The sequence below is a fragment of the Mercurialis annua genome, linkage group LG3 (assembly GCF_937616625.2).
Source record: "Mercurialis annua linkage group LG3, ddMerAnnu1.2, whole genome shotgun sequence".
Taxonomy (NCBI): domain Eukaryota; kingdom Viridiplantae; phylum Streptophyta; class Magnoliopsida; order Malpighiales; family Euphorbiaceae; genus Mercurialis; species Mercurialis annua.
In genome coordinates, this window is record NC_065572.1 from 10808294 (window position 1) to 10833020 (window position 24727).

General features: G+C 34.4%; 4 protein-coding genes across 5 annotated transcripts; 1 reads left to right on the top strand and 3 right to left on the bottom strand.

Moving 5' to 3' along the window:
- The first annotated feature begins 721 nt into the window (after positions 1-721).
- LOC126672961 (alpha-mannosidase 2) lies at positions 722-6894 on the top strand. The gene is made up of 4 exons (XM_050366906.2): positions 722-1582; positions 2609-2758; positions 3054-3086; positions 3672-6894. The coding sequence occupies exons 1-4, from the start codon at positions 977-979 to the stop codon at positions 6408-6410; spliced, it is 3528 nt and encodes a 1175-aa protein (XP_050222863.1). The 5' UTR covers positions 722-976; the 3' UTR covers positions 6411-6894.
- A 442-nt stretch (positions 6895-7336) lies between these two features.
- Positions 7337-13294, bottom strand: LOC126671011 (uncharacterized). The gene is made up of 15 exons (XM_050364702.2): positions 13043-13294; positions 12846-12943; positions 12515-12615; positions 12343-12421; positions 11773-11833; positions 11587-11633; positions 11349-11441; positions 11156-11246; positions 10740-10788; positions 10177-10296; positions 9933-10080; positions 8687-8779; positions 8534-8602; positions 7823-7865; positions 7337-7733 (listed from the first exon to the last, which is right to left on the bottom strand). The coding sequence occupies exons 1-15, from the start codon at positions 13098-13100 to the stop codon at positions 7633-7635; spliced, it is 1251 nt and encodes a 416-aa protein (XP_050220659.1). The 5' UTR covers positions 13101-13294; the 3' UTR covers positions 7337-7632.
- Positions 13295-18744: 5450 nt separating this feature from the next.
- On the bottom strand, positions 18745-19893 carry LOC126673914 (pre-mRNA-splicing factor ATP-dependent RNA helicase DEAH1). The gene has a single exon (XM_050368232.1). It carries the CDS (start codon positions 19703-19705, stop codon positions 18908-18910), a length of 798 nt encoding a protein of 265 aa, XP_050224189.1. The 5' UTR covers positions 19706-19893; the 3' UTR covers positions 18745-18907.
- LOC126673913 (pre-mRNA-splicing factor ATP-dependent RNA helicase DEAH1-like) lies at positions 19769-21933 on the bottom strand. 2 transcript variants are annotated; one of them, XM_050368231.2, is made up of 3 exons: positions 20132-21933; positions 19965-20056; positions 19769-19894 (listed from the first exon to the last, which is right to left on the bottom strand). In XM_050368231.2, the coding sequence occupies exons 1-3, from the start codon at positions 21740-21742 to the stop codon at positions 19891-19893; spliced, it is 1707 nt and encodes a 568-aa protein (XP_050224188.1). In that variant the 5' UTR covers positions 21743-21933; the 3' UTR covers positions 19769-19890. The 2 variants fall into 2 exon arrangements, with proteins under 2 accessions (XP_050224188.1, XP_050224187.1); XM_050368230.2 differs by having other exon boundaries at positions 19965-21932.
- Between the last annotated feature and the right edge of the window lie 2794 nt (positions 21934-24727).

Sequence of the window (24727 nt, forward strand, 5' to 3'; positions counted from 1 at the left end):
CCAACCCAAACAAATTACCCCTAACCAAACCATTTCACCCCTAATCGCCACCCACAACCCCACCATTCTTCGGCCACCACCACCCGCCACAACGACCAGAATTTTTTTCGGTCTTCTTTCAGATATGTTCTTCAACAAAGAACAAATCCAGATCCATCTAGGTCTGTTTTTCGTTGAAGAATAGCACCGACTGTTCTTTTACAAAGAACAGCTCAGATTTTTTCTTCGTTGAAGAACATATCAATAAAGACGACCGAAACGGCGACAAGTGGTGGTAGCCGGAGAACGGTACGGTGGTGAGTGGCGGTTAGGGTGAAGGTGTTTGGTTGAATTTCATTGGGTTAGATTTGATTGAGTTGTTTTAAATTGTGTTGGATTGAGTGAATGTTTTTGGGGTATTTTGATGACGTGGCACAACCTATTTTTTTTAGAATGTCAGTTGACCAAAAAAGACGACGTTAGAGGTATTTTTGTTTTTAGGGGTTTTAGCGAGCGCCGTCCGAAGATCAGAGGATTTAGGAGATTTAGTGATCGGACCCTTAAAAATCAGGGGCCATAGATGATTAGTAACCCTCTATCTAGCACCAAACCGGACTGTTTTGATTGAAAAATCGAACCAAACTAAAAACATCGATTCATTGCGATTCTGTTTTTCGGTCCGATTGGGTTTCTGCTCACCTAAGTCCTAGAAACTAGACTGGAAAGCATACATAACGCAGTAGTGAGTGTGCACCTATAGTCTAGATGATCAAATCTGGTATGTCTTGACTTTAACAAAATAGAAGACTCAAAACACAAACTCCAAATGCAAACCCCAAAATCCAACTCAAAATTTACATAGATCTCATCATCCCAAAATTAAACACCCATCAACCTCCATTACCAAATCCACTCCAAAATGACTCCAAAAACTCACAAATCAAACATTTCTAAACTCTAAAAACTCATAATTTGTGTCCTCACTTTCAAAAAGACCATGCCTTTCTCATCTTACATCGGCAGCAACACCCGCCGTGGTGGCGGTGGCGCCTCCTCCACTTCCGGAGGCACCTGGGCTCAGTCAATCCTCCCATCAACCACCACATCAAAATCAAAGCTTCCCTCAAGAAAACCAAGAAAAAGAACAATCCTCATCAACTTTTTATTCACAAACTTTTTCACCATAGCTTTATCAATCTCACTCCTTTTCCTGTTCTTCACAATCCTTCATTTTGGTGTCCCAAAACCATTCTCTTCATTTAAATCAAAGCCCACTTCACATTTCAGCAGGAACCGAAAACCCGCTACTCGAAAGCCCCCATCTTTGAATGTGAATGATGATAAAGGTGTGGTGTTGGGGTCTGTTGTGGACATAACTACTAAAGAATTGTATGATAGGATTGAGTTCTTGGATGTGGATGGTGGGCCTTGGAAACAAGGGTGGAGAGTGAGCTATGAGGGGAATGAGTGGGATCATGAGAGATTGAAGGTGTTTGTTGTGCCTCATTCTCATAATGATCCTGGTTGGAAGTTGACTGTTGATGAGTATTATGAGAGGCAGTCTAGGCATATTCTTGATACTATTGTCTCAACTCTTTCTAAGGTGATGCCAATCATCTTCTTTTTGTCAAATTTAGTGCAAGTTTTGATAGTATTGTATTGATTAGTTTAATGAGGTCGAAATGCGTAATTTGTTATTGATTTTGGTTGATTGTGATTGAAGTACTTTGTTACTTGTGGACTTGAAGCTGGTTGCTAAGCTTGTTGAACTTTGATATATGGAATGGGATTGTGATAGTCTTAGATAAACTTATTGCTAGCATCGATAACATCGATATTTATTCGCTGATGAGCATTTGAACTATCTACATTAAGATTAATATCTTGTTTCAGTTTGTAGTTACTTTGAGGTTTAATTTGGATCTTAGTTTTAAGGTTTTGGTAATAATCATACTATTTTATTACTATATTTAGTAGGGGGCCTCCAAGTTAAGTTACTAATTTTGGTTTATGTTGATTTTGTATTATGATTAAATGGCTTCCCACTGGGATAGAATTGTGTATTTTGCTATGATACATGGCTTGGATTATTATTTGTTTTGCTTATTTTCCTCCTCCATTACTGATTAATCCATATTGTTATTACCCTCCAACATCTATTAGTCATATATCTTCCCATTATTCTTCTTCGTCATTAGAAACAAAAGACAATTGAATAACGGATGAGTTGCTTTCAAGCTTTGTGCATGTCTTTCTAATTATTAACCGCGACTCCTTTTTCTCTTTGACAAACACATGCAGTTTCTCATCAATACTTATTTGTTGATATCTATTTCATTTCACAACTCGCTTTCCGAGCCAGGACAAGCACACTGCTTGTTACCCTTTCTCTAATAAGTTTAAGAGCTTCTTCAGTTATCTGAATTCTGCAACAGTATGGACTTAGATGCTTATAGCCTATGCACTGTTAGCCTTTCACTGTCACTGCTTTGCTGCTTATATATCAATTATCTATATTCCTTTTTTTTGGGTAAATTACATTAATTTGATAGACTTTATTTTATGTAAAATATTCTGAAATATGATGAGCTACTGTGGTGATAAGGATTCATTGACTTCGAAATTGTAGGATGTTCGGCGGAAGTTCATATGGGAAGAAATGTCTTATCTGGAAAGATGGTGGAGGGATGCGACAGAGGAAAAAAGAGAATCATTTACAAATTTAGTAAAGAATGGTCAGTTAGAAATTGTTGGAGGTGGCTGGGTGATGAATGATGAGGTATGGCAATGAGCTCAATTTCTTACAGTCCTCTTCTTCATAAATTGCTATCAAATATGGTCACGCATCTGTAATTCACATTCTATTTCTATGTACAAACTTGTTTCATTTTGTTTTACATCCCGCATGGATAGTATGTATGTTCTGTGGTAACTTTATGGTCTGGTATCTCAATTTACAATTATGCTCTAATTTATTGCCATTCTCTTTTCATGATGTCCTTTTATCACAACATAGTAATTAATGACTTCTACATTCATTTGATGACTATCCACTGTCTCTTTTCTTGATGCAGGCCAATTCACATTATTTTGCCATAATTGAGCAGGTATACACTGAAACCTTTCATTAACTCGGATATACTTGTGGTGGTCATGCTAGTGGGCTCAATTTTTTAAACTAAATAAGCACTTAATTAGACTTTTGGATCTTCTTCATTCTTCTATCGTTCATTACGTACGTAGTAAAAAAGTAAATGAATAAAAAACCTTTCTTTATGACTTTATCTCTGGGAAAAAAGAATAATTTAACTGTCTCTTTCTCTTGTTTGTTACCGAAGTTGGTTGGTAATAATGCAATTACAAATACACTTAGTAGGAATTTTTGGTGGTGATCAGTTTTCTGGTCGTCTTAGTCCTTATAATTTATACACTTTATTATTCATATTGTTGTGATTTTAGCCACCGATCATCTAATTATTGTTACTTAGGGAGTTTATGCATTTTAAATTGAATTGTGAGAATTTGTTTGTATATCATTGATTAGCTGAGTGACATATTAAGAGGTAGCGAGTTGATGTGTTAGATTTGCTTGTGTACAAAATATTTTATGCCAGTTTTTCTTTTGTATTTGTTGATTATCATCATCTGTGAAATATTTTAGATCTGAAGTTTTTCCGCAATTTAATTGTCAGATTGCAGAGGGAAATATGTGGTTGAACGACACCATTGGGTTTATTCCTAAGAATTCATGGGCAATAGATCCATTTGGTTACTCACCTACCATGGCATATCTTCTCCGTCGAATGGGTTTTGAGAACATGCTTATCCAAAGGACCCACTATGAGGTAAAGAAAGAACTTGCTCGGCATAAGAATTTAGAATACATCTGGCGTCAGAGCTGGGATGCGGAGGAATCAACTGATATATTTGTTCACATGATGCCCTTCTATTCTTACGATATTCCGCATACTTGTGGGCCAGAGCCTTCTATTTGTTGTCAGTTTGATTTTGCTCGAGTCCATGGCTTTTATTATGAATTGTGCCCATGGGGAGAACATCCAGTGGAGACCAGCCAGGAAAATGTACAGGAAAGGGCAGAGAAGTTGCTAGGTCAATATAAGAAGAAGTCGACATTATACCGGACTAACACTCTCCTTGTTCCTCTTGGAGATGATTTCCGCTATCTCAGTGTTGAGGAAGCAGAAGCTCAATTTCGGAATTATCAAATGTTGTTTGATTATATAAACTCTACTCCAAATTTAAATGCAGAGGCAAAATTTGGAACTTTGGAAGATTACTTTCAGACTCTTCGTGAGGAGGCTGATAGATTAAATTATTCACTTCCTGGGGAGATTGGGTCTGGTCAGATTGGAGGTTTTCCATCTCTTTCTGGTGACTTCTTTACTTATTCTGATAGGCAGCAAGACTACTGGAGTGGTTATTATGTTTCGAGGCCTTTCTTCAAGGCTGTGGATCGAGTGTTAGAGCAAACACTCCGTGCAACAGAAATGATGATGTCTTTGTTACTGGGTTATTGTCAGAGAGCACAATGCGAAAAGTTAGCTACAGGATTTGGCTTTAAGTTAACTGCTGCCAGGAGAAATCTAGCTCTTTTTCAACACCATGATGGTGTGACCGGTACTGCTAAAGATCATGTTGTTCGAGATTATGGACTCCGGATGCATACTTCGTTGAGGGACTTGCAGATTTTCATGGCTAAAGCCGTTGAAGTACTTCTTGGTATCCGCCATGAAAAATCTGATCATAACCCATCTCAGTTTGAGGCAGAACAGGTGAGATCTAAATACGATGTTCAGCCAGTGCATAAGGTAATCAATGCCCGTGAAGGGACTTCACAATCCGTGATCCTGTTTAATCCCTTGGAGCAAACTAGAGAAGAGGTCGTGATGGTTGTTGTTAAGAAACCAGATGTTGCTGTTTTGGACTCAAACTGGACTTGCATTCATAGTCAAGTCTCTCCTGAACTGCAGCATGATAAAACTAAAACTTTTACCGGGAGACATCGTGTCCACTGGAAAGCCTCTGTTCCTGCCATGGGGTTGCAAATTTATTATATTGTTAATGGTTTTGCTGGTTGTGAAATCGCCAAACCAGCAAAAATAAAGTACATCTCAATGTCGAATACATTTTCATGCCCGCCTTCATATACTTGCTCAAAAGTAGAAGACGATGAGGTTGAAATCCGGAATCAACATCAAACACTCACCTTTGACATGAAGCTTGGTTTGTTGAGGACTATTAACCGTAAAGATGGTTCCAAAATTTTTGTGGGCGAGGAAATAGGTATGTATTCTAGTCCGGGGAGTGGAGCCTATTTGTTTAAACCTGATGGTGATGCTCAGCCTATTGTTGTGGCGGGTGGGAACATAGTGATCTCTGAGGGATCACTAATGCAGGAAGTGTTCTCTCATCCGAAGACAGAATGGGATCAAACTCCTATCTCCCATAGTACTCGAATTTATGACGTGGATAACGCTATACAAGGGCTTCTTGTTGAGAAAGAGTATCATGTCGAGCTTCTTGGCAAGGATTTTGATGACAGGGAATTGATAGTTAGATACAAGACAGATATTGATAATAAAAAGGTTTTCTATTCTGATTTAAATGGCTTTCAGATGAGCCGAAGAGAAACTTATGATAAGATTCCGCTGCAGGGGAATTACTATCCTATGCCCTGTCTAGCCTTCTTGCAAGGATCCAGTGGCCAGAGATTTTCTGTTCATTCTAGGCAGTCCCTAGGTGTGGCAAGCCTTAAAGAAGGATGGTTAGAGATTATGCTTGACCGACGTTTGGTCAGGGATGATGGACGTGGTCTGGGTCAAGGAGTGATGGATAATCGTCCAATGAATGTGATCTTTCACATCCTTGCGGAATTCAACATTTCTGCCACTTCAAATCCCTTATCCAATCCTGTACCTCTGAGTCCGTCTCTTCTATCTCATACTGTTGGAGCTCACTTGAACTATCCGATGCATGCATTTGTTGCAAAAAGTCACCAGGAGTTGTCCGTTCAGCCGTCTCCGAAATCCTTCTCTCCTTTAGCTGCTCCGTTACCGTGTGACTTGCACATAGTGAACTTCAAAGTTCCTCGGCCGTCAAAATACTCTCAGCAGCTGATGGATGATTCTAGGTTTGTTCTTATTTTACAGCGACGACATTGGGATACTTCATATTGTCGGAAAGGCGGATCACAATGCTCTACCATTACAGATGAGCCTTTAAATCTTTTCAATATGTTCAAGGGACTTGCTGTACTGAATGCAAGGGCAACTTCTTTAAATCTTCTTCATGAAGATACAGAAATGCTCGGGTACTCTGAGCAGGTCGGAGATGTTTCTCAAGAGGGACATGTTTCGATCTCTCCTATGGAGATACAAGCATACAAGTTGGAGTTACGGCCGCATCAGTGAGCACAAAGTTGTTGATTTACTTATTTTGCCTGTGTCAATGATGATAGTACGAGTTAGCAGCCTAACAGTGACGTCTTCATATCCGATTGTCGTATAACTCACCGAAAGCTTCTCGTGATCCAAGAGTATTAGCCGTCGGATGCAATCCCATGAAATACTTGTTGGAGCTGAACTGATGGAATTAGCAGCAGGAACAGAAACATCATGTGAAGTTAGACTTGCCTTGTGAAGTCCTATGGAAGGTATTGATAGACACTGCTGCTGTACAATTTCAGTTATTGATTTACATGATAGAAAGTTTTGTATGCGATTATGGGTAACTGGTCTGCAAGAAACGTAGATAGACGTTGATATAATATTCGATTTTCGCCATTGTTCTTGCACCGGAATTTATTAGGTTCGATGTATTTTATTTCTTCTAAGATACCTCTTGAAAGAAAAGTATTTGCAGAGGTAATATGAAGGAGTTCGGTTTTAAGAGTAATCAGTTAGTTTCGTCCTTTCTTTGGTTTCAGTTCTATAGTTTTTAGTTCATATATGCTCTTATTATTTAACTAAAATATATTCTCTTTGAGAAACAAAAGTCGAGAAGATACGAGCAGCGGAAAATCCATAAAAAACGATGAAAGACCCCTCGATTCTGGCAATTGCCACCTATGGTTATCACAAACCCCATACATGCAGCATATAGGCTTATAGTTATATTGCATAGGAATGAGAACTCTAAAAAACAATGACAGAAATGCAAACACATCAAAACTAAATATGCTGAGAAAATAGGTTATGAACTAAAATATAGAAATAAACATATTTTCATGTAACATAGCGTGGATATACTACAAAAAAACTTCCATGCAATATTTTTCAAATCCAACTCTTGAATTGCACATAAATAGAAACCTGAAAAGCGGACTCAGAAGCTGAAATGAAAAAACATCGAAACTAACTTTTTTAATATAATTGATTATAAATATTATTTTTAAGTTTCCACCAAAAGGCCAAACCATAGGATTAGACAAGTTTCCGAGCAACATAACTTGCATATAACTACACAAGAGAAATGTAGTTGGTCTGGCGCTGGAATCTAAGTGCCTATGATTTTGATACTCAATAAATCCGTGCAGCAGAAGATCCTCCCATGCAACTCCTGATAGATGATTCTGTGAGATCTCCATGAAAGAAGACCAGGAAGGGAATCAACTCTGAACAGTTTCTTAAACGTTTATAAGATAATCTCGTCCTGTTCTCTGGTCGTAATAATTTTGTTAGGAAGAACAATACAGTTAGTAATGACAACTTCATCTTCAACAGTAACAGCCTCTCCTGCACAAGATAAACAAAAAACATTCAAGGCATTTTCGGAAACATTGAGGTTACCTATAAAGCAGAGAGAAGAAGGTCGGGACAAGTACCAAGGATGGTTATTCCAAGTTTTGTGTTGTAGTCTCCATCAGCCTGAATATTCAATTTAACTTCTAATCAGCATCGATGACTAGCAGATCCTATCGGAATGTTTTCTGATTGGAATTGTAGTTCACCATTTTCCAGAAATTTGAGTGGGATCGAAATATCGAACCATAATTAAGACTAAGGGTTCCACTTCCATATCAATTTGCCTCAGAAACTTACACACGGTGGACAATTAACACCAGAACTAACTGATTCGTCAATTAGTACCTTGAACTTGTTAATTTTTTTTTAATAATCCAAATTTTCATCTATTATTCCATTTTATTAACCAATTAGCCCAATAGTTATTTTCAAAATTAATACATTTGGCTTAATCGATAAAAATTGACAACTTAAAGGGAGTTATCAATAAGATATTTTTTTATGATGTTAATTGTCCATCACGTCTAAGTTCAAGGGGCAAATTGATATTCAAGCGGTAAAGCTAAATATACATTTTTTTTTGTTTTGTTTTAAAAGGAACTGAAATCCTAAAGAAAATGAATTCTTGAAATTGTTTTCTTGGCTTAGTTTAGCATATTATAAAATTATCTATTTTTCTCCATTAACTTCAAATAAGGAAGATAAAATAATATCAAAAAATTGCTAAACTTCACTAATATTTATAAGCTTAACTACATAACATCAATCAAAAAATTTATAATTGGACTTGCCTGGACCCTTGACCATCTTCCTAGAGATGATTTCCAACCAATAATTGAATTCATAACCACTGCATTTTCCTATCAAGAGAAAATACAGAAAATTAACTAATTTTCCGATGAAGAATTACCATTAGCATCTCATGACAGATAATAATCCCATACCTGAATTTCGACATCATCTAAGACAATGCAGCTTCTAAGTCTTACACCTGCTCCTACACGAACATTTGCCGAAATAGAGACATTGGGGCCAATCTGTATAAATAATGAACTAAACTATAATAAAATATTATTGAGTGTATAAACATATATAGAAGATTACACAGAGAAGGATGAATAAAATTGAAATGCACAATAATGATGCCATAAAATGACATTTCTAACTTGGTACTACATGTAGGAGTGTGCAAAAACCGAATCAAACAAAAAAATAAACCGAATTGATAGTTTTAATTCGGCTTGATTTGAAATTATAGAAAAATTTTGGTTTTTGGTGCTGTTTGATTGTAGGAATAAAAAAAATGTTAGTTCACATTCGATGCACACCGAACATAAACATGAATTGAATCAACGGATTCATTTTTTTTTTTTTGTAAAATAAAGTTTTTAGTTTGGTTTGATTTAAACCGAATGGACACCCCTACCTACGTGTGCACAAATCTGTAATCCATTAATAGCACGAATGCAAACAAAAACGGAAGAAAATACTTGTCATTATACTAAGAAACACAACTCTCTATGGAAGCATGGTAACTGACACAGCTAGGCCTAAAAATGTCGAGGAATACGTATGTCTCGTAAGGATTCATCCTCTCAATGAATCATAATAATTTGTTACAAGGGATTAAACTATTTGGTTGTCTCAAAAGCTGTACAATAACGAGTGGTTGTAGATTTCAAGCATCCTTAAGACTTTATAACCCTTAATATGGATGCCCATGACTATCTTCATATTTTGTAGCCAACACTGAACCTAATCTGAAATCATTATCTCTAGACTAGATCACCTAATCTCCAGCCATTTTAAGGATAATTATATCGGAGGAACAAATTTCACAGCTTTAATCCGCTGCATAAATTAAATATTCCAAGGTCTTTTGTGTTGTTATACATTTAGAGGGATTAACTAGCAGGAAGATCAGGAAGAAATAAATAAAGAACTCTATAACAGAATTTTAGAAAAGGTCAGTAGTTATAATAATGTGTAATAAAAGACCACAGCAAGCTGACCAACTAGTTTAGTTCGCTTCGTTTTAACAAAACCTTAAATTTTGGTTCAGTTTGGTTTGAACTGAATGCACACCCCTACTACTACTAGTGTCGGCACTTTTCTGATGCTGGTATTATGTAACTTCATAGTGGCACAAAAACATTGATATGCTAATTTACGTAGGAGGGAGAAAAAAACCTTTGCAGTTGGATGCACTTTTGCTGATGGATGAATGTAAACATCACCAATTATGCTAGCACTCGTAGTTCCGATCCCAGTAGCCAAAAGATGAGCAGATGTGAGTCTGTATTGGGCAAGATATAACGCAGAACATTTCAAAGACATCCTGCATCATTAACAATACAATTAGATGGGGCACATAACGAACGACGTTTAAATTTCACAATCTAAAGGAAAACAATACGATAGTCAAATATCATACCCAGGAGCTTTAATTTGTTCCCAGAAATCCATGGTCTCATATGTATAAAATTGCTTCTTTCCAGCAAGAGGTGACAAAATATCTTGATCTAACCGTACAAAATCTGAAGGAAGACTGGACCTGTAACAAAAAAAAAATGCATCAAAGTAAAGTTCAGTTTCTAAAAGAAACAGTAATAGATTTTGCAGAAGAATGGATAGCTAGGAAAATAGTAAGTCATAGATATAATATCACTCAACTATGTGAATTTTTCAGCAAAAGGAAAAAAGCATTACTTCAGAGAATAATTAACTACTCTAATAATCCATGATAATACATGGAGAAACCTAGCTGATAAATTTCACTTTCTTGTAAAAAAACTGTCAGACTGCATCAATTTTCCATAGAAATTTGTATTTTACAGTTACAACAGATATCTACCCCAAACAAGTCGAATTGTGCTGAACATCATATCTTCTATGTGCATATTATATACATGGTTTTTAATGGTATGCTGCTATGCAATCTATTGTGTCCGCGGCAGAAATTCTGTAGTAAAACACTGATCATAACAAGAAGTCAACCTCGTCAGAGACTGGAAACGCTCAAAGCCGGATACACGAAGCAGACTTCCTGTAATAAGATAACACAATTAGCAACTAATAGGTGTCGAAATCTATCAGCATATGCCACATTATGCAAACAAAACACCCTGAAAACATGATACCACCGCATATGATTCATCATACAGGACGTGAATATACAAAATTACATGTCATTGGTGATCAAAGACAAGTGATAGTAGCAGTACAGATTATTCTCAAGCATACAGCCACAACCTATCAAAAAAATTTGAACAAAAGAAAATATGATCAAGTTAAAATAAATCCTAATTTATTTACTTGATTATACAACTATCAAAATTCAGAATATTGAAACATGTGCCCAAGCAACACAAATAAAATAGTAAAATGAAGGCCTGTAATAAATAAAGATCAACCTCTGCCTTCCCGATTTGTAAAGACACCTTGGATGGCAGTAAAGATATCTGGAGTGAATACATAGACACCGCAGTTTATCAAATCACTTACCTACATTTACAAAGGCGGGTAAGCGAAAGGGCGTATGATGATAAATAGGGCAACATAGTTCAGGCAAACTAATGTATTCCGAGATGACGTAAAGGCACATACAAAAGTTTCTGGTTTCTCTATGTAATGCAACAGTTCTTTGGTGATTGGATCAGCAATCAATTCACCAAATTGGTCAGCTGATTCAGCAGAAACCTGCACAAGAAGCGAATGATAATAAAAAAAACAAAATGGTATAATGAAGTAACAACCATAAAGTTACTGAAAAGAGAGTTGTGATGTAGGATGAGGAGAAAACAAAAGCACACTATTGCAATAAATCAGCACAGCTATCACCAACCTTGATTACTAACATTGTTCCCATCCCACCATATGTTCTGTGTGCCGCTGAAAATTGCAAACAATCCCAAAAGTCAACAATTAACAGCTTACGCACATCCTGTAACAGATGTTTAAGAAGTTGTAGGTACATATTTCAGAAGAAGCACAACCATACAAATAAACATTCATAAGAAGTAAACTTTACCGAGCATATCTGGCAACGGAAAACTGCAACAAACATCACAATTCAGCAAAAAGATATGAGACTGCCCAACAAAACCAAATTTAGTAAATGCATAAACTATCATTACTAAAAGCAACAATCCAGCTTTTATTGATTACTCTTTAAAAATGAGAATCAAATCATAATTGAATCCTAAAAAGTAGCACCAAAAAGGCTTGATTGCTTTAAAAATCACAAACTTTAGAGTGTTTGCAATTTTAACACGAAGTTTCAATTTTGGCAATGTCAGATATTAACTTTCAAAATTTTACAATTCGAAACACCGACTAATTTTTCGTCAAAAGAATGTTAATGTGGACACCGGAATGTGTTTACTCCAATGTCCACATCAGTATATTCTTGACGGAAAATCTCTTAGTCTTTTGAATTGCAAAATAAAAATCATAGTTCATGTATTAAATTATCAAAATTTAAAGTTCGTGTTAAAATCGCAAAACACGTTAAAGTTCATGATTTTTAAGGCAATAAAGCCCCTCAAAAATTACCAAATGGAAGTAAAAATTCAGGAATGAGCAAGAGGGGAAAGCAAACCGGGCTGTCTTCCATGATCAAATCTCTAAAGTAGTAAATTCCACCAGCAGAACCATGTGGTTTGTCCTCTTTCAAGTATCTAAACCAGATGCAAATCAACAAGTCAAAAAAAAACTTCCAAATTCACACAACCTTAGACAAAGCTGAAACAATTGAAGCTCCATTAAGTTACCTTACAGGTATTTTGAGTTCATTAGAAATGGAAGACACATATAACGCAAATTCCCGCTCTTCATAGAACCCAATCAGGAGAATCCTAACCAAATTCGGTATCTACAGAAAACCACAAAAACAATCACAAAAACCGAAATTAAGCTAAAACAAAAGTAGTTGTGCCACGTCATTCATGCAACAAACCAACAAGGCGTTTGCCATGTTCGAATATTTAACGATAACAAAAGTAAGCAATAATTAAAGATTCTGTATCGCAAATGCTCAAATGTTGTAAAAATAACATGGCACAACCGTTGCATGAGATAAACACTCGTTCCGAACAAACAAACCCTTTTACAAGCAGAAATATGATGATGAACCATAGGCTGGCCAGCTAATGGAAACAAAGGTTTGGGAGTGTTGAATGAAAGTGGTCTGAATCTAGTACCTGCAAATTAGATTAAACAAACAATAAAAGAAGCAAACTTTATTGTATTTCTTAAACATAGGAAATCAAAGAAAAAATTGAATATGTAAAATTTGATACCTTTGGTTGGGCCACCGACCATGATCACAGCCACCACCTTGTCCTGAGATTCTGCCATTACTAAACAACACTGAGTCAATGATTCAGAAGGAAAAAAACAGTGAGTCAACAATTTCTTTCTCTTTTTAAAGTTTTTTTTGGGCGCACAAATTTTTTGCCTGAACAAGGTAGCATAGTTATACTTGCTAGTACAAGGTTTAGAGAAGGAAAAAACGACGTCGTTTCTGGTTTGCAGTTCTATGACTTTTTTTACTAGGATTTGCATTGTTTTCATTTATAATTATTGAAATGTTATTTGTACTGCAGCGATTCATTATTCTTTTTAGGACTTTTTTTATAAACAACCAAAATTTTGAAGTTTACTACTTTTATACGGATACAACTTTTCAATATTAAAACTACAGTACACGCTAGAAATATTTTCTTTTATACGGTCCAAATATATACCCCTCATCTCAAACCAACCTTCATAATTACAATAATTTTCTCTCTCATCATCATCATTTTCTCTCATCTCTCTCAACTCATATTTCTTTAATTTCTCTTAAATCACACAGCCTCCTCCGACTCTTTCAGATCCGCCGCCCTCATCCATCTATCTTAACGCTGCCGTTCAACATCGCTTCAAGTTTCGTCAATATTGTTTCTCTTTTCGCCGTTGTTGGTGCTGAAGATCCGCATAGGGTTTCGGCTTGTAAAATGGCTTCTTGTTGTTCTTGCGTTGCTTCTTGTTGTCGTGTTTCTATTTTGATTTCAGATCTGAAATTCACCGTTCTTATTCTTCCTTCTTTCTTAGATCTACAAGTTTCTTTCTTTTTTATTTACTGTTTTATATAACAGTATTTTTTTTATCATTAAACATGTATAAAGATTATCTTTTCATGTTTAAAAAATAATTTTGTAATTTTATGGAATAAAAATTTGTTATTTCTGCATTTTTCTTGCATTTGTTTGTATTTTTGCGTTTTTCTTATTCTGCAGCACGATTTGTTGATGATGATTAATTGCTAAATTATTGTAATGTTGCAGTGTTGTTGATATTATGTTGGCTTTATGTTGATATTGTGTTGGTATTGTGTTGATAATCAGTTGGCGTTTGCTTGATTTTAACATTGGCAAATAAGATAATATTGTCAGTGAAATAAACTAAAAAAATAAAAATTTAGCTGAGATTGGATAATGATATGTTAACATTTAGGTAAAAGACAAATAATAATTTTGAATGATTATAATGTTGAAGTGTTGATGTTATGTTAATTTTTGGTTGATATTTTGTTGATTTTGTGTTGATATCTGGTTGATTTTAACATTGGCAAAGAAAATAATATTGCATATGAAATAAACTAAAAAAATGAAAATTAAATTTAAATAGAAAAAACGATACCTTAATTTTTGATTAATTGCTAAATTATTGTAATGTTGATATTTTTTTTGTTAAAATTAAAATTAACTAAATATCAATATAATATCAACACGAGATCAACATTGTAACATTATCCATAATAAGTATTTTTCATCAATGCTAAAATCAACAAAATATCAACCGAAAATCAACACAATATCAACACTGTAACATTACAATAATTCAATATGTTTATTTGTCTTATTTTTCAATGCTAACATATCATTATCTAGTCTCACTTAAATTTTTATTTTTTTAGTTTATTTCACGGACATCATTATTTTATTCGTTAATGTTAAAATCAATAAAATATCAACATAAAATCAACATAAAATCAACAACACTGAAACATTACAATAATTCATCAACTAACCATCATTAATAAATCGTGTTGCGGAATAAAAACGCAGAAATTCAACCAAACACAGTAAAACTACAGAAATAACAGATTTTCATTCCATAAAATCATAAAATTATTTTATGTACATGAAAATTAGTATTACATTCTTTAAAGATAATCTTTACACATGTTTAATGGTAAAAAAAATCACTGTTATTTAAAAACAATGAACAAAAAATTCTATATCTGAAAATGAAAAAGAAGAAGAAGAAGAACGATGAATCATTTTGCCTCGAAATCTGATCATATGCCTTTAAAAAACTTCTAAAGTCGTTAAAAATTTCCGATATCTATTCTTCCTTCCGATAAAAACTCCGATCCAGATCTGGAAAAGAAAACACGGAAACAAAAGAATGGCGGCGGCGCAGCGAGAATGAAGGCGGCAGCGAAGCGCCGCTGAAACTCGCTGAAGAACGGCGACCATGAAAAAGAGTAAAGAGCAGGGGATGGAAAAATATGGAGAAAATAACTGTTAATTTGAGAGCCAAAATGAAAAATCGTATAAAAGAAATAATTATAAGATGTTAGGTTATATTTATAAAATAAGATGGTGGGAAAAGTAAAAAAATGAGATGGGCTGTATAAAAGTAAAGAGTCCTTCAAATGCCGTGTTTGGCATAAAAAGCCCTTCTTTTTATTTAATGATAAAATAAAATCGAACTTAGGGGCCGTTTGGTTTAAAGTTGGGAATGAGAATCGGAATGGGAATCGGAATGAGAAGAAATGAGAATGGAAATAATTGTTTTCATTTTTTGTTTGGTTCAAAGTGTAGGATTGGAAATGGGAATGGATAAAATTTAATAAAAATATTATTTATTATTTATTAAAAAAATTTTTTTTAAATTTTAAATATTTTTTATATAAAAAAATTATATTTTTAAAATAAAAATGTTTTTTTTTAAAATATTTTAAAATATTTTTTTTTCAAAAATATTTTAAAAAAATAAAATAAAAAATTTTAAGTATATTTTTTAAAATTTAAAAATAATTTTTTTAATAATTATATATTTATTATTTATCATTAAAAGGGTTAATTCCAAAAAAATACCAAATCTTTACGAATTATGTCAGTTATAACCAAACCTTTAAAAATTGTCTATTTTAGCCAATTTTGAAATATTTGAAACCTTTTCTAGCCATTCATGAATAAAACCGAAAAATTTACTATTCGTCAATGGGATAAACTAACCGATTTTGAATGATTTCAATAGAAAAAGTTTCAAATATTTTATATCATTCAAAATCGGTTAGTTTAGTTCATTGACGAATGACAAATTTTTCGGTTTTATTCACGGATGGCTAAAAAGGTTTTAAATATCCTAAAATTGACTAAAATAGACAATTTTTAAAGGTTTGGTTATAACTGACAAAATCCGTAAAGGTTTGGTATTTTATTGAGATTAACCGTTAAAAAAATTTGCTAAATTTTGATTATCATTCCTAAAAGTCTCATGGGGTAAGGGGGGAATGCGTGATTTCCATTGAAGGGGTAATCACATTCCCATTCCCTAATGTAATTTGACAAAACAAACACAAATAATGAGAATCATTTCTATTCCCATTTCCATTTCCCTCTTTTTTTGGCGAACCAAACGGCCCCTTAGAGGTGTAAATGGTCGTCGATTCTAATTTATCGATCTCGAACTCGAGCTTGAGTTCAATAAAGAATCAAACTGATTATTAGAATATTAATCATATTAATGTATTTAAGTACGTAAGAGGTTAGTTTAATCTCATGAGACAAATCTTTTTAATTGATGTTAGACTCAGTTTGAGATTAAAGTTGGCTTGAGATTAAATTCGAGTAGCTCGAACTGGACTCGATTTTTTCAAATCGACCTTGAATTTTTTAAATCAATTTTGAGCAAGTCACAAAAAGCTCAACTAGTTTATACTGAAATATTTAAAACATATTTAAAGCAATTGCTAATATAGTTTTATAAAACAATTTAGGATATGAAATTTCAATTTTTTTACTTAGAGTATCCTTAAACTGTTTATGATTTTGCTATTAATTTAGTTTTATATTCTAATTGTTAAATTAAACATTATAAAAAATTAAGGGTTGATTCCATATAAAATCACCACCTTTACATATTTTTTTTTATTTTAATCACGTCCTCAAAAAAATGTCGAATAAAATCACCACCCTTAATTTTTTTGCAAATCTATCACCGATAAGTCAATCGATTTTCCATAACATCGATCGTAACAACTTTAACACCAATATAAAGTGAAATGTCAAAATGCTTATTGGACCTGTACAAGCAAACGAATTTATTTCAAATAGTTTATTTATACTATTAATATTATAACAAAACATGGACAACTAATCAAAAAAATTAGAGTAGTACAAACAAATTTTTATTGAAATCTTTGCCGATATTTTCATTATAGTTTAACACTCGAAGTATTTGATAAGTAAAGAATTTATGGCCTAAAAAACAAGCCACTGATCACATAATTAGAAAGGCTAATAACTCATAATGCCAGTTTCTCTTCATATTTGAAGATGCCTGAAAAATCAAAACTCATACTATATATTTTTAATGTCATTGTTGGAAAGTTTAAGCATATTGTAAGACAAAATTAAGAAAATTAATACCCCGTTCGATATGAATTTCTTTCAACAATCTTACATCGCTTTAATTCATACAATTTGAGTTCAAACAGAAACAGAATAGTATGTTAAGCATACCCATAGTCAAATTTGAAATAATGTACAAAACAAATGTATACCAACAACAAAAGCTTAACAGAAAGCTCGTCGAAGAAAGAATCTTGTCACACTTGCTAATTTGGAGCCTTTAACTTGAGCCGACTCTTCTGCGTCAAGGCTAATGGATTCTTAACTAAATTAGCTACATTTTTAACAAATTCATGCTTCTTTAAATTGGTTAATAGGCATTCCTTTTTCTGAGATGTCAGTGCAAACTCCAGCAATATCGGTTTACTTAAAAGTCTCATTCAATAATTAAATGGCCTAGTTATAAACAACAAAGTAATCTAAGAACAAATCAGAGCTACTAATTTAAAGTCAATTTCAGGTATAAAAGTAGAAATACAAACCTGAATAAAATGGCAGTGAAGATATTCCTGGTCATTGGTGTTGAAGTGCCAAAATTCTTTCATAAAGTCCTTCAAAATTTTAAACACATTGATTGCATCCGGAGTTTAACTGATGAGATTATAGTGTAACAGATTCATCAAAATTACTGCTACTACTTCCTAAAACAGCAAAATAAAAGTATAACAACACAATCCAAAAAATGCTGATAAACAAACAAACAAAGCCTATTCTGATGATTCTTACTAGTCCCTTAATCCATTTGATTAAATGGAACACTCGCCATAGTGCAACATCTCATTAAACTTAATCTAAAACACCCAAATCAGACCCTTAAACAAAACCCACATTACACTAACCCAAGTTCATAAATTTAACACTTCAACGATACAAACACAAAAAATAAGCAAAACCCAGATAATTTAAAACACTAATTATGAACAAGAACAGCTATAAAAATAGTACCTCTGAGCTACATAAACTAATAAAGCACAGATCTTTCACAATTTGTTACGAATCTTTCTCATTTCAAGAAATATAATTAGTAGCTGTGGACTGTGGAGTTAAGAATGAAAATCAATCAAACCGACCGCCGCTGCAGCCGCCTCCTTTCAACACAGAGAAAGAAAAACCGGACGGGGAGAATCAACCACCGGAAGCAGCAACAAATGAAAAATCCAAGAGCAATCACAAGCCTTAGATTATAGGGAAGAATTGAATTAGCTGTTGAAGTCGTAAAAATGATAATTTTAACGGTTAAAAAGAAAAGAATAAGTCGAAATATAGAAACAATCACGAAAATAAAAATATTGAAATGCAGAGCTGGATAAGTCTTCATGCAACATAAATTAGCATTATCCGTGAAATAATTTGCATGTTGCAGAAGTTGAAAAGCTGAAGTTCAAAATTAAACAGCTCAGTTAAAGAGAAGCAAAACTCTAATTTGTAGTCAATATAAGAAACTGAAAAACTTATCTTAAAAACATAAACAATCAATCATGCACCAAGGTGCTTCTTGTGCTTATTCAGGGCTGACTCTTTAACTTCTGTCCTGTCAAAGTAGTGAGGAGCTATCTCCAATAACCACTCTGGTTTTGCTTCAGTTACTTGTCGCATATACTTTTTTCCTGTAAGTACCAGCTCATGGTAAACAATCCACTTAGGTTGTGGGATTGCCCTAGCCAATCCTGAATTCGGGTGTATATCAACAATCTGAGGACTTCTTAAAGTTCTGTAGGATCCGGAAGCCTGAAAAGTTGCAATGTGAGGGAAAAAACCTGAGATTATAGACTTTTTTATTGCTTTCAAGTCGCTCGAATTCGATTTCAGGTTAATTCCAGCTCTCACCGTTAGCCCTTTCAACTGCTCTCGTATGTCTCTTGCTCGGTTCATGCTTTTGAATTGGACGAAGTGTTCATAACACCAGAGACTAGAGAAGCTTGACTCCTCCCAAGAATTATACACTCTTAAAAGAGCAATGTGGTCGCCAACATCCCCATATTCAAAGCTCTTCTTTGCGTTATCTGCCAGTACATGCTTATCCTTGGGACGATAAAATATTGCATTTCCAACAGAAAGCATTGCAGCAATTGTCATTATCTCCTCCGAGCATCCGTACTTTTCAGAAGCAATAAGTGCTTTGGAGAGTTTTGGATCCAGTGGAAACTCGGCCATTGACCTCCCAAGCTTAGTGAGCTCACCCTTACTGTTCAGAGCACCCAGAGCAAAAAGAAGTTCGAGTGCTTTCAGAAGAGACTCGTTGGACGGAGGATCCATAAAATCAAAGTCCAGCATGTCCACTATCCCCAAACTCTTCAGACTCAGAACAACATGAGCAAGATTGCTCCTCTGTACTTCTGGAACAGAATTATCATTGAGCTGTTTGTAGTGATCGGCAGTATATAACCGAATGCACTTTCCTGGCCCTGTTCGTCCAGCACGACCTGCTCGCTGTGCAGCAGATGCTTTGGAAACTTCTGTTATCTGCAACGATTCCATATCAGTCCCTGGCTTATAAAAATCCATTTTACAAAAACCAGAGTCTATAACATACCTTATTCCGTTGATTGTTAGAGAAGTTTCAGCAATGTTGGTTGCCAAGACAACCTTGCGTGCCCCTTTGGGAGTAGGATTGAAAATCTTAGCCTGCAGCTCAGTGGGAAGGTTAGCAAATATTGGACATATCACGAGCTCAGCAATTTTACTTCCATAATGTCTCACCATTTGTTTCAAAGTATCCTCTGCGCTTTCAATATCTTCCTGTCCAGTGAGGAACACCAAAATATCACCTCGTGGTTGAGACACATGTACATGAAAAACAGCAGCAATAGCTTCCTCCAAGTATGTCTTTACCGGTTGCTTGTACAATATATCAACAGGATGCTGCCTTCCTGGAATTCTAAAAATAAAAGCATCATCGAAATATTTAGAGAACTTTCCTGCCTCAAGAGTTGCACTAGTGATTAGCAACTTGAGGTCACTTCGAAATCTTGCCAAGTCTTTCACTAAACCAAAAATAACGTCAGTGGAAATTGTTCTCTCATGTGCCTCATCTACCATAATCACACTATAACTTTTCAGGTCTGGTTCCACCATAAACTCTCGCAACAGCATGCCATCTGTCATATATTTTAAAACAGTCTTCTCCGATGTGCAATCCTCAAATCTAATGCTATACCCAACCTCATGCCCAAGTTTCACTCCCATTTCACTAGATACCCTAGAAGCCACACTCATTGCAGCAACCCTCCGTGGCTGTGTACAGCCAATTCGACCATTCTTTGTGTATCCTGCCTCATGAAGATACTGAGGTATCTGGGTAGTTTTCCCAGACCCAGTCTCTCCTACAATTACCAGAACCTGATTCTCTCGAATTAATTTCAAAAGTTCTTCCTTATGCTGAAAAATAGGCAATGCCTTCCTATTCTCTTCAAAATCATTTGATACATCAACTTCAATCTCCATATCAGCTACTGATTGATCAGGCAATTGGTCCTCAAGAGTATAAATTCGATCAAACAAAAGCTGATATTCATCACATTCCCTCTTCCTATCTTTCGAACCAAACCTCATCATCCCCTTACGGCTCTGATACACCTCCCACGACTCCTGCTTTTCAAACCCATCCGTCTCACGCTGTGAAGCAACAGAAAACCTCTTCTTCTGATCAACACGCCCTCGTTGATCATCATAAACCTCCGGAATCCTATACCGATCCTCACAATCAACCCCATCATAATAACCCCCTTTGTTCACAATCTCACGCACCTCTTTTTTCCGTTTAATCAGCGAAGTCTCTCTCTCACTCAACTTCACATCATCAAAACAAACAATTTCATCATCTAACTCATCTTGAATCTCCTCCAATTTCGTTTTCACCCGTTTCTTTAAATACCCCTGCCTTGATCTCACTCTCAAAGCATCAACATCATCACAATTATCATCAACTTTCCTCTTTGTAAATATCGGTTCTTTAACCCGACTCTTCGCATCATCATCATCATCGTCATCATTGTCAGATTCAGCCTTGATTAGCCGATAATTCCTACGGGGTTTGGCTTGATTAACCAACTCTGTCTCATTCTGCTCAGGTCTAGGCAAATTTAAAGTAGGGTTTCTATGAGGCAATTTATCAAACAGTTCAAATGCAAAATCATGAATTAAATTTGAAGAAGACGTACCCAATTCGAGAAGCTTACGGATGATGTCGGCCGGAGTTGCGGCTTGCTTGCACAATGCGATCACGTAGAGTACTGCTGTTGGGTGAGAATACCCAAAAACCGAAATTAATTTGTCTGAAACGTATTGTTTTAAGGATGAATCAAAATCCATTGCTGGGTAAAATTTGATTAAATTGGGGAATGGGATCGTGAATTTTGTAATAGTTGGACTGGAACTGATTTTTAATTTTTATATGGATACTGGGATTCCGTTCGGCCGAAGGAAATTATTGCGTGGGAAGCAAGTTTCTACGACGACAGTTCCTATTTTTTCATTTGAGGCCATCGCAATTTTATCACAAGTACAAATTGTTTATTTTTTATTTTTTAAATTTTGAAGTAGAAAATTTATGCAGCCTAAATTATTGATATTGGAATTACATTATTAAACTTATATTTTATAATCTTTATATCATATTAATACAAAAATTTAAATACTTTTAAAATGGTTATTTTTATTTTTAATTATTCTCAAATTATATTTTATTTACTAAATTATACGATAAACATTAAATTAATAGTTAGGCTTAATATATTTAAAAAACTTAAATTCCACATGTCAGAACAATTCTAAATATTATTAAAATCACATCATTTATTTTTGTTGTCTTTTTTTTTTCAAAGTCTAAAATTTCCATTAATAATAACGAAAATTACATGAACGGTTTCTCAACATATTGAGTCAACTATTCTAGAAAAAATGATGAGAACTGTAAATATACAGTCATCGACTATCGCTAAACTTACCAACAAGGGTCACCCAAATTTATAGGTTAAAATAATTAGATCTAATAATTAAATCTAAATTTCTTGAACGTTTTAAGAGAGTCCAGATCCTGAACGTTCCATCAAAGGGTACTCATTGATTTCGGCAGTCCTGCCTAGTAGAGACCGTAAGAGTAAGCTCCCTGTTAATTTGCACAATCCCCAGTTTGGGAAAATGTAATTGGCACCACCTTCACACAGTTTCCATCGACTCCACTTGCACTCTCTTCCCCATTCCCTTTTTTAAAATCTTCCAAATTTGTTTTCTCTCTCTCAACGGTAGTTTTTGAAGTTTGCTTTTGAAAATAGATTTGATCTTTCCATCAGGCTTTTTAACTCCTTTTTCTTTGCCTAAAATTTTAAGCCCACTTCTCAGCCCACCATCTATTTTGGGCTCGGCTTTCATCCTTATCATCAATTCTTTTCCTCTAGGTTCAATATCGTTGTTGATATTAGAAATTTTTTCAAAAATACCCATACTATGTATAAATATTTTGAAAAATACGGTTTGACCAGTTGGGGTTGATTTTTACGGTTTGACTTTTAAAAGTTGCGAAATTACACTTTTTGAGTTGAAAAATACGGTTTTTTATTTTTAAAAACCAGTAAGTTTACTATTGGTTTACTAACTGTTTACCAACGGTTTACAAAATAAAAAAATTGACTAACGGTTTACTAACAATTTACTAACGGTTTTTATTTATAAAATACGGTAAATCTCCTATAAGTTTACTAACAAAAAATTTATTATCAATTTATTAGCTGTTTACTTAAAAATCAAATTTACTATTAATTTCTTTTTTAACCGTATAGTTAATTCATTAATCGTTTACTATCAGTTTACTAAAAAATAAGTTAATTTACCATATGTTTACTAACAGTTTATTAGTTTTACTAAAAATTATAGCTAATTTATTTAATATAAAGTATAGTTATATTTATTAACCGTTTACTAACAGTTTACTATCGTTTTACTATTAATTTACTATCAGTTTATTTATTTATAAATAAACCATGCACTTAATTTAAACCCACAAAACAGAGTATTTATAATAAACCATGCCCTTAATTTAACAATGAATTTAAAAGAGACAAATTGTCTAGTATATGAATATTTTAATCAAAAACTAAATAGAAAGAGAAGAGATTTTATCCCTGTTTCTATTTTCTCATTAATGGCTTTGCTAAAATAAATTTATAAAACTTTTAGTAAACTACTAATAAACCGTTAGTGAACTGCATACCCAGTTACATTGCTCACTGACTCCCAAAATTATCAACTACCCATTTTAATCAAAAATCCAACACTGAATTCATCAGATCCACCGTTGTCAGCAAACCACCGCAACCCATCAACTCCAATAAATCCACAAAATTTGGAAAACCCTCAGCCGCCACAACCATCGATTAACAACCTATAATCGACGATTGTTCCATTTTCATAAGAATGAGCTGTTGTTGTAGATTTATACATTTAAATCGACAACCCATCACCGCCGCCATCGCCGACAACTTATGAATCGGCAACTCATCGTCGTTATTGTCGCAAAATCAGAGGGAAAGACTGATGCGCGAAGAAGACGAAGATCGGAAGAAAGAAGAAAAATCCACAATCATTGTTAAATCCACCGTAAAATCAAAAAGGAAAAAGTGTAAAATTCAAACACGCTGAATTTCGACCGTATTTCTCAAGCCGGAGATGCTGAACAGTAAAAGTGAGATTATTTTGTGTTTTAACAGTGTATGGTCTAATTTCCTCTTGATATTAACCTCCACCAAATCTGTAACAGACAGATTCATTTTGTTGACTTTCCAATTTGAGATTGGCTGCTCATGATTTCGCTTCTTATTACTCTCATCTGTATTTAAATTTAAACTTCCAATCCCCTTATCTTCTCCATCATATCTTTTCCTTCCTATGATTCCTCCATTATTATCTCTACCTTCCTTAGATACAGCACTTTCCATATTCTTTCTCTCCATTGACAATGAGTTTTGACTTCCTCCATCACCATCTTCTCTGACCTCACCATTGTTTCTGGCTCTTTTACTTTTGACATTCGAATGTTGGACAGGTCCTGTCCTAATGAGTTCATTATACCTCAAACTTCCTTCAGCTCCCCTATGTTTTGAACACTCAGATATTGGATGTCCAATAATACCACGGTTCACACATAACTCCGGTAACCTTTCATATCTCGACAAAGTAGTAGTAATAGTACCTTGTGAATCCACTTTAACCTTTAAGCCCCGCTTCAAATGTCTGGTAATATTAATTTTGATTCTAACATGCATATACCTTCCAATACAATCTCCAGAAGCACCATGATCA

Bases quoted from the DNA above. Each gene is read 5' to 3' on its own strand.
- LOC126673913 (XM_050368230.2), bottom strand. From the start codon at position 21,742: ATGGATTTTGATTCATCCTTAAAACAATACGTTTCAGACAAATTAATT.
- LOC126672961 (XM_050366906.2), top strand. From the start codon at position 977: ATGCCTTTCTCATCTTACATCGGCAGCAACACCCGCCGTGGTGGCGGT. The intron at 1,583-2,608 runs GTGATGCCAATC...TCGAAATTGTAG, and splicing joins TTGTCTCAACTCTTTCTAAG to GATGTTCGGCGGAAGTTCAT. The intron at 3,087-3,671 runs GTATACACTGAA...TTTAATTGTCAG, and splicing joins ATTTTGCCATAATTGAGCAG to ATTGCAGAGGGAAATATGTG.
- LOC126671011 (XM_050364702.2), bottom strand. From the start codon at position 13,100: ATGGCAGAATCTCAGGACAAGGTGGTGGCTGTGATCATGGTCGGTGGC. The intron at 7,866-8,533 runs GCAAGTCCAATT...TTGAATATTCAG, and splicing joins GAAGATGGTCAAGGGTCCAG to GCTGATGGAGACTACAACAC. The intron at 7,734-7,822 runs GTACTTGTCCCG...TATCTTGTGCAG, and splicing joins ACTTGGAATAACCATCCTTG to GAGAGGCTGTTACTGTTGAA.
- LOC126673914 (XM_050368232.1), bottom strand. From the start codon at position 19,705: ATGCTGGACTTTGATTTTATGGATCCTCCGTCCAACGAGTCTCTTCTG.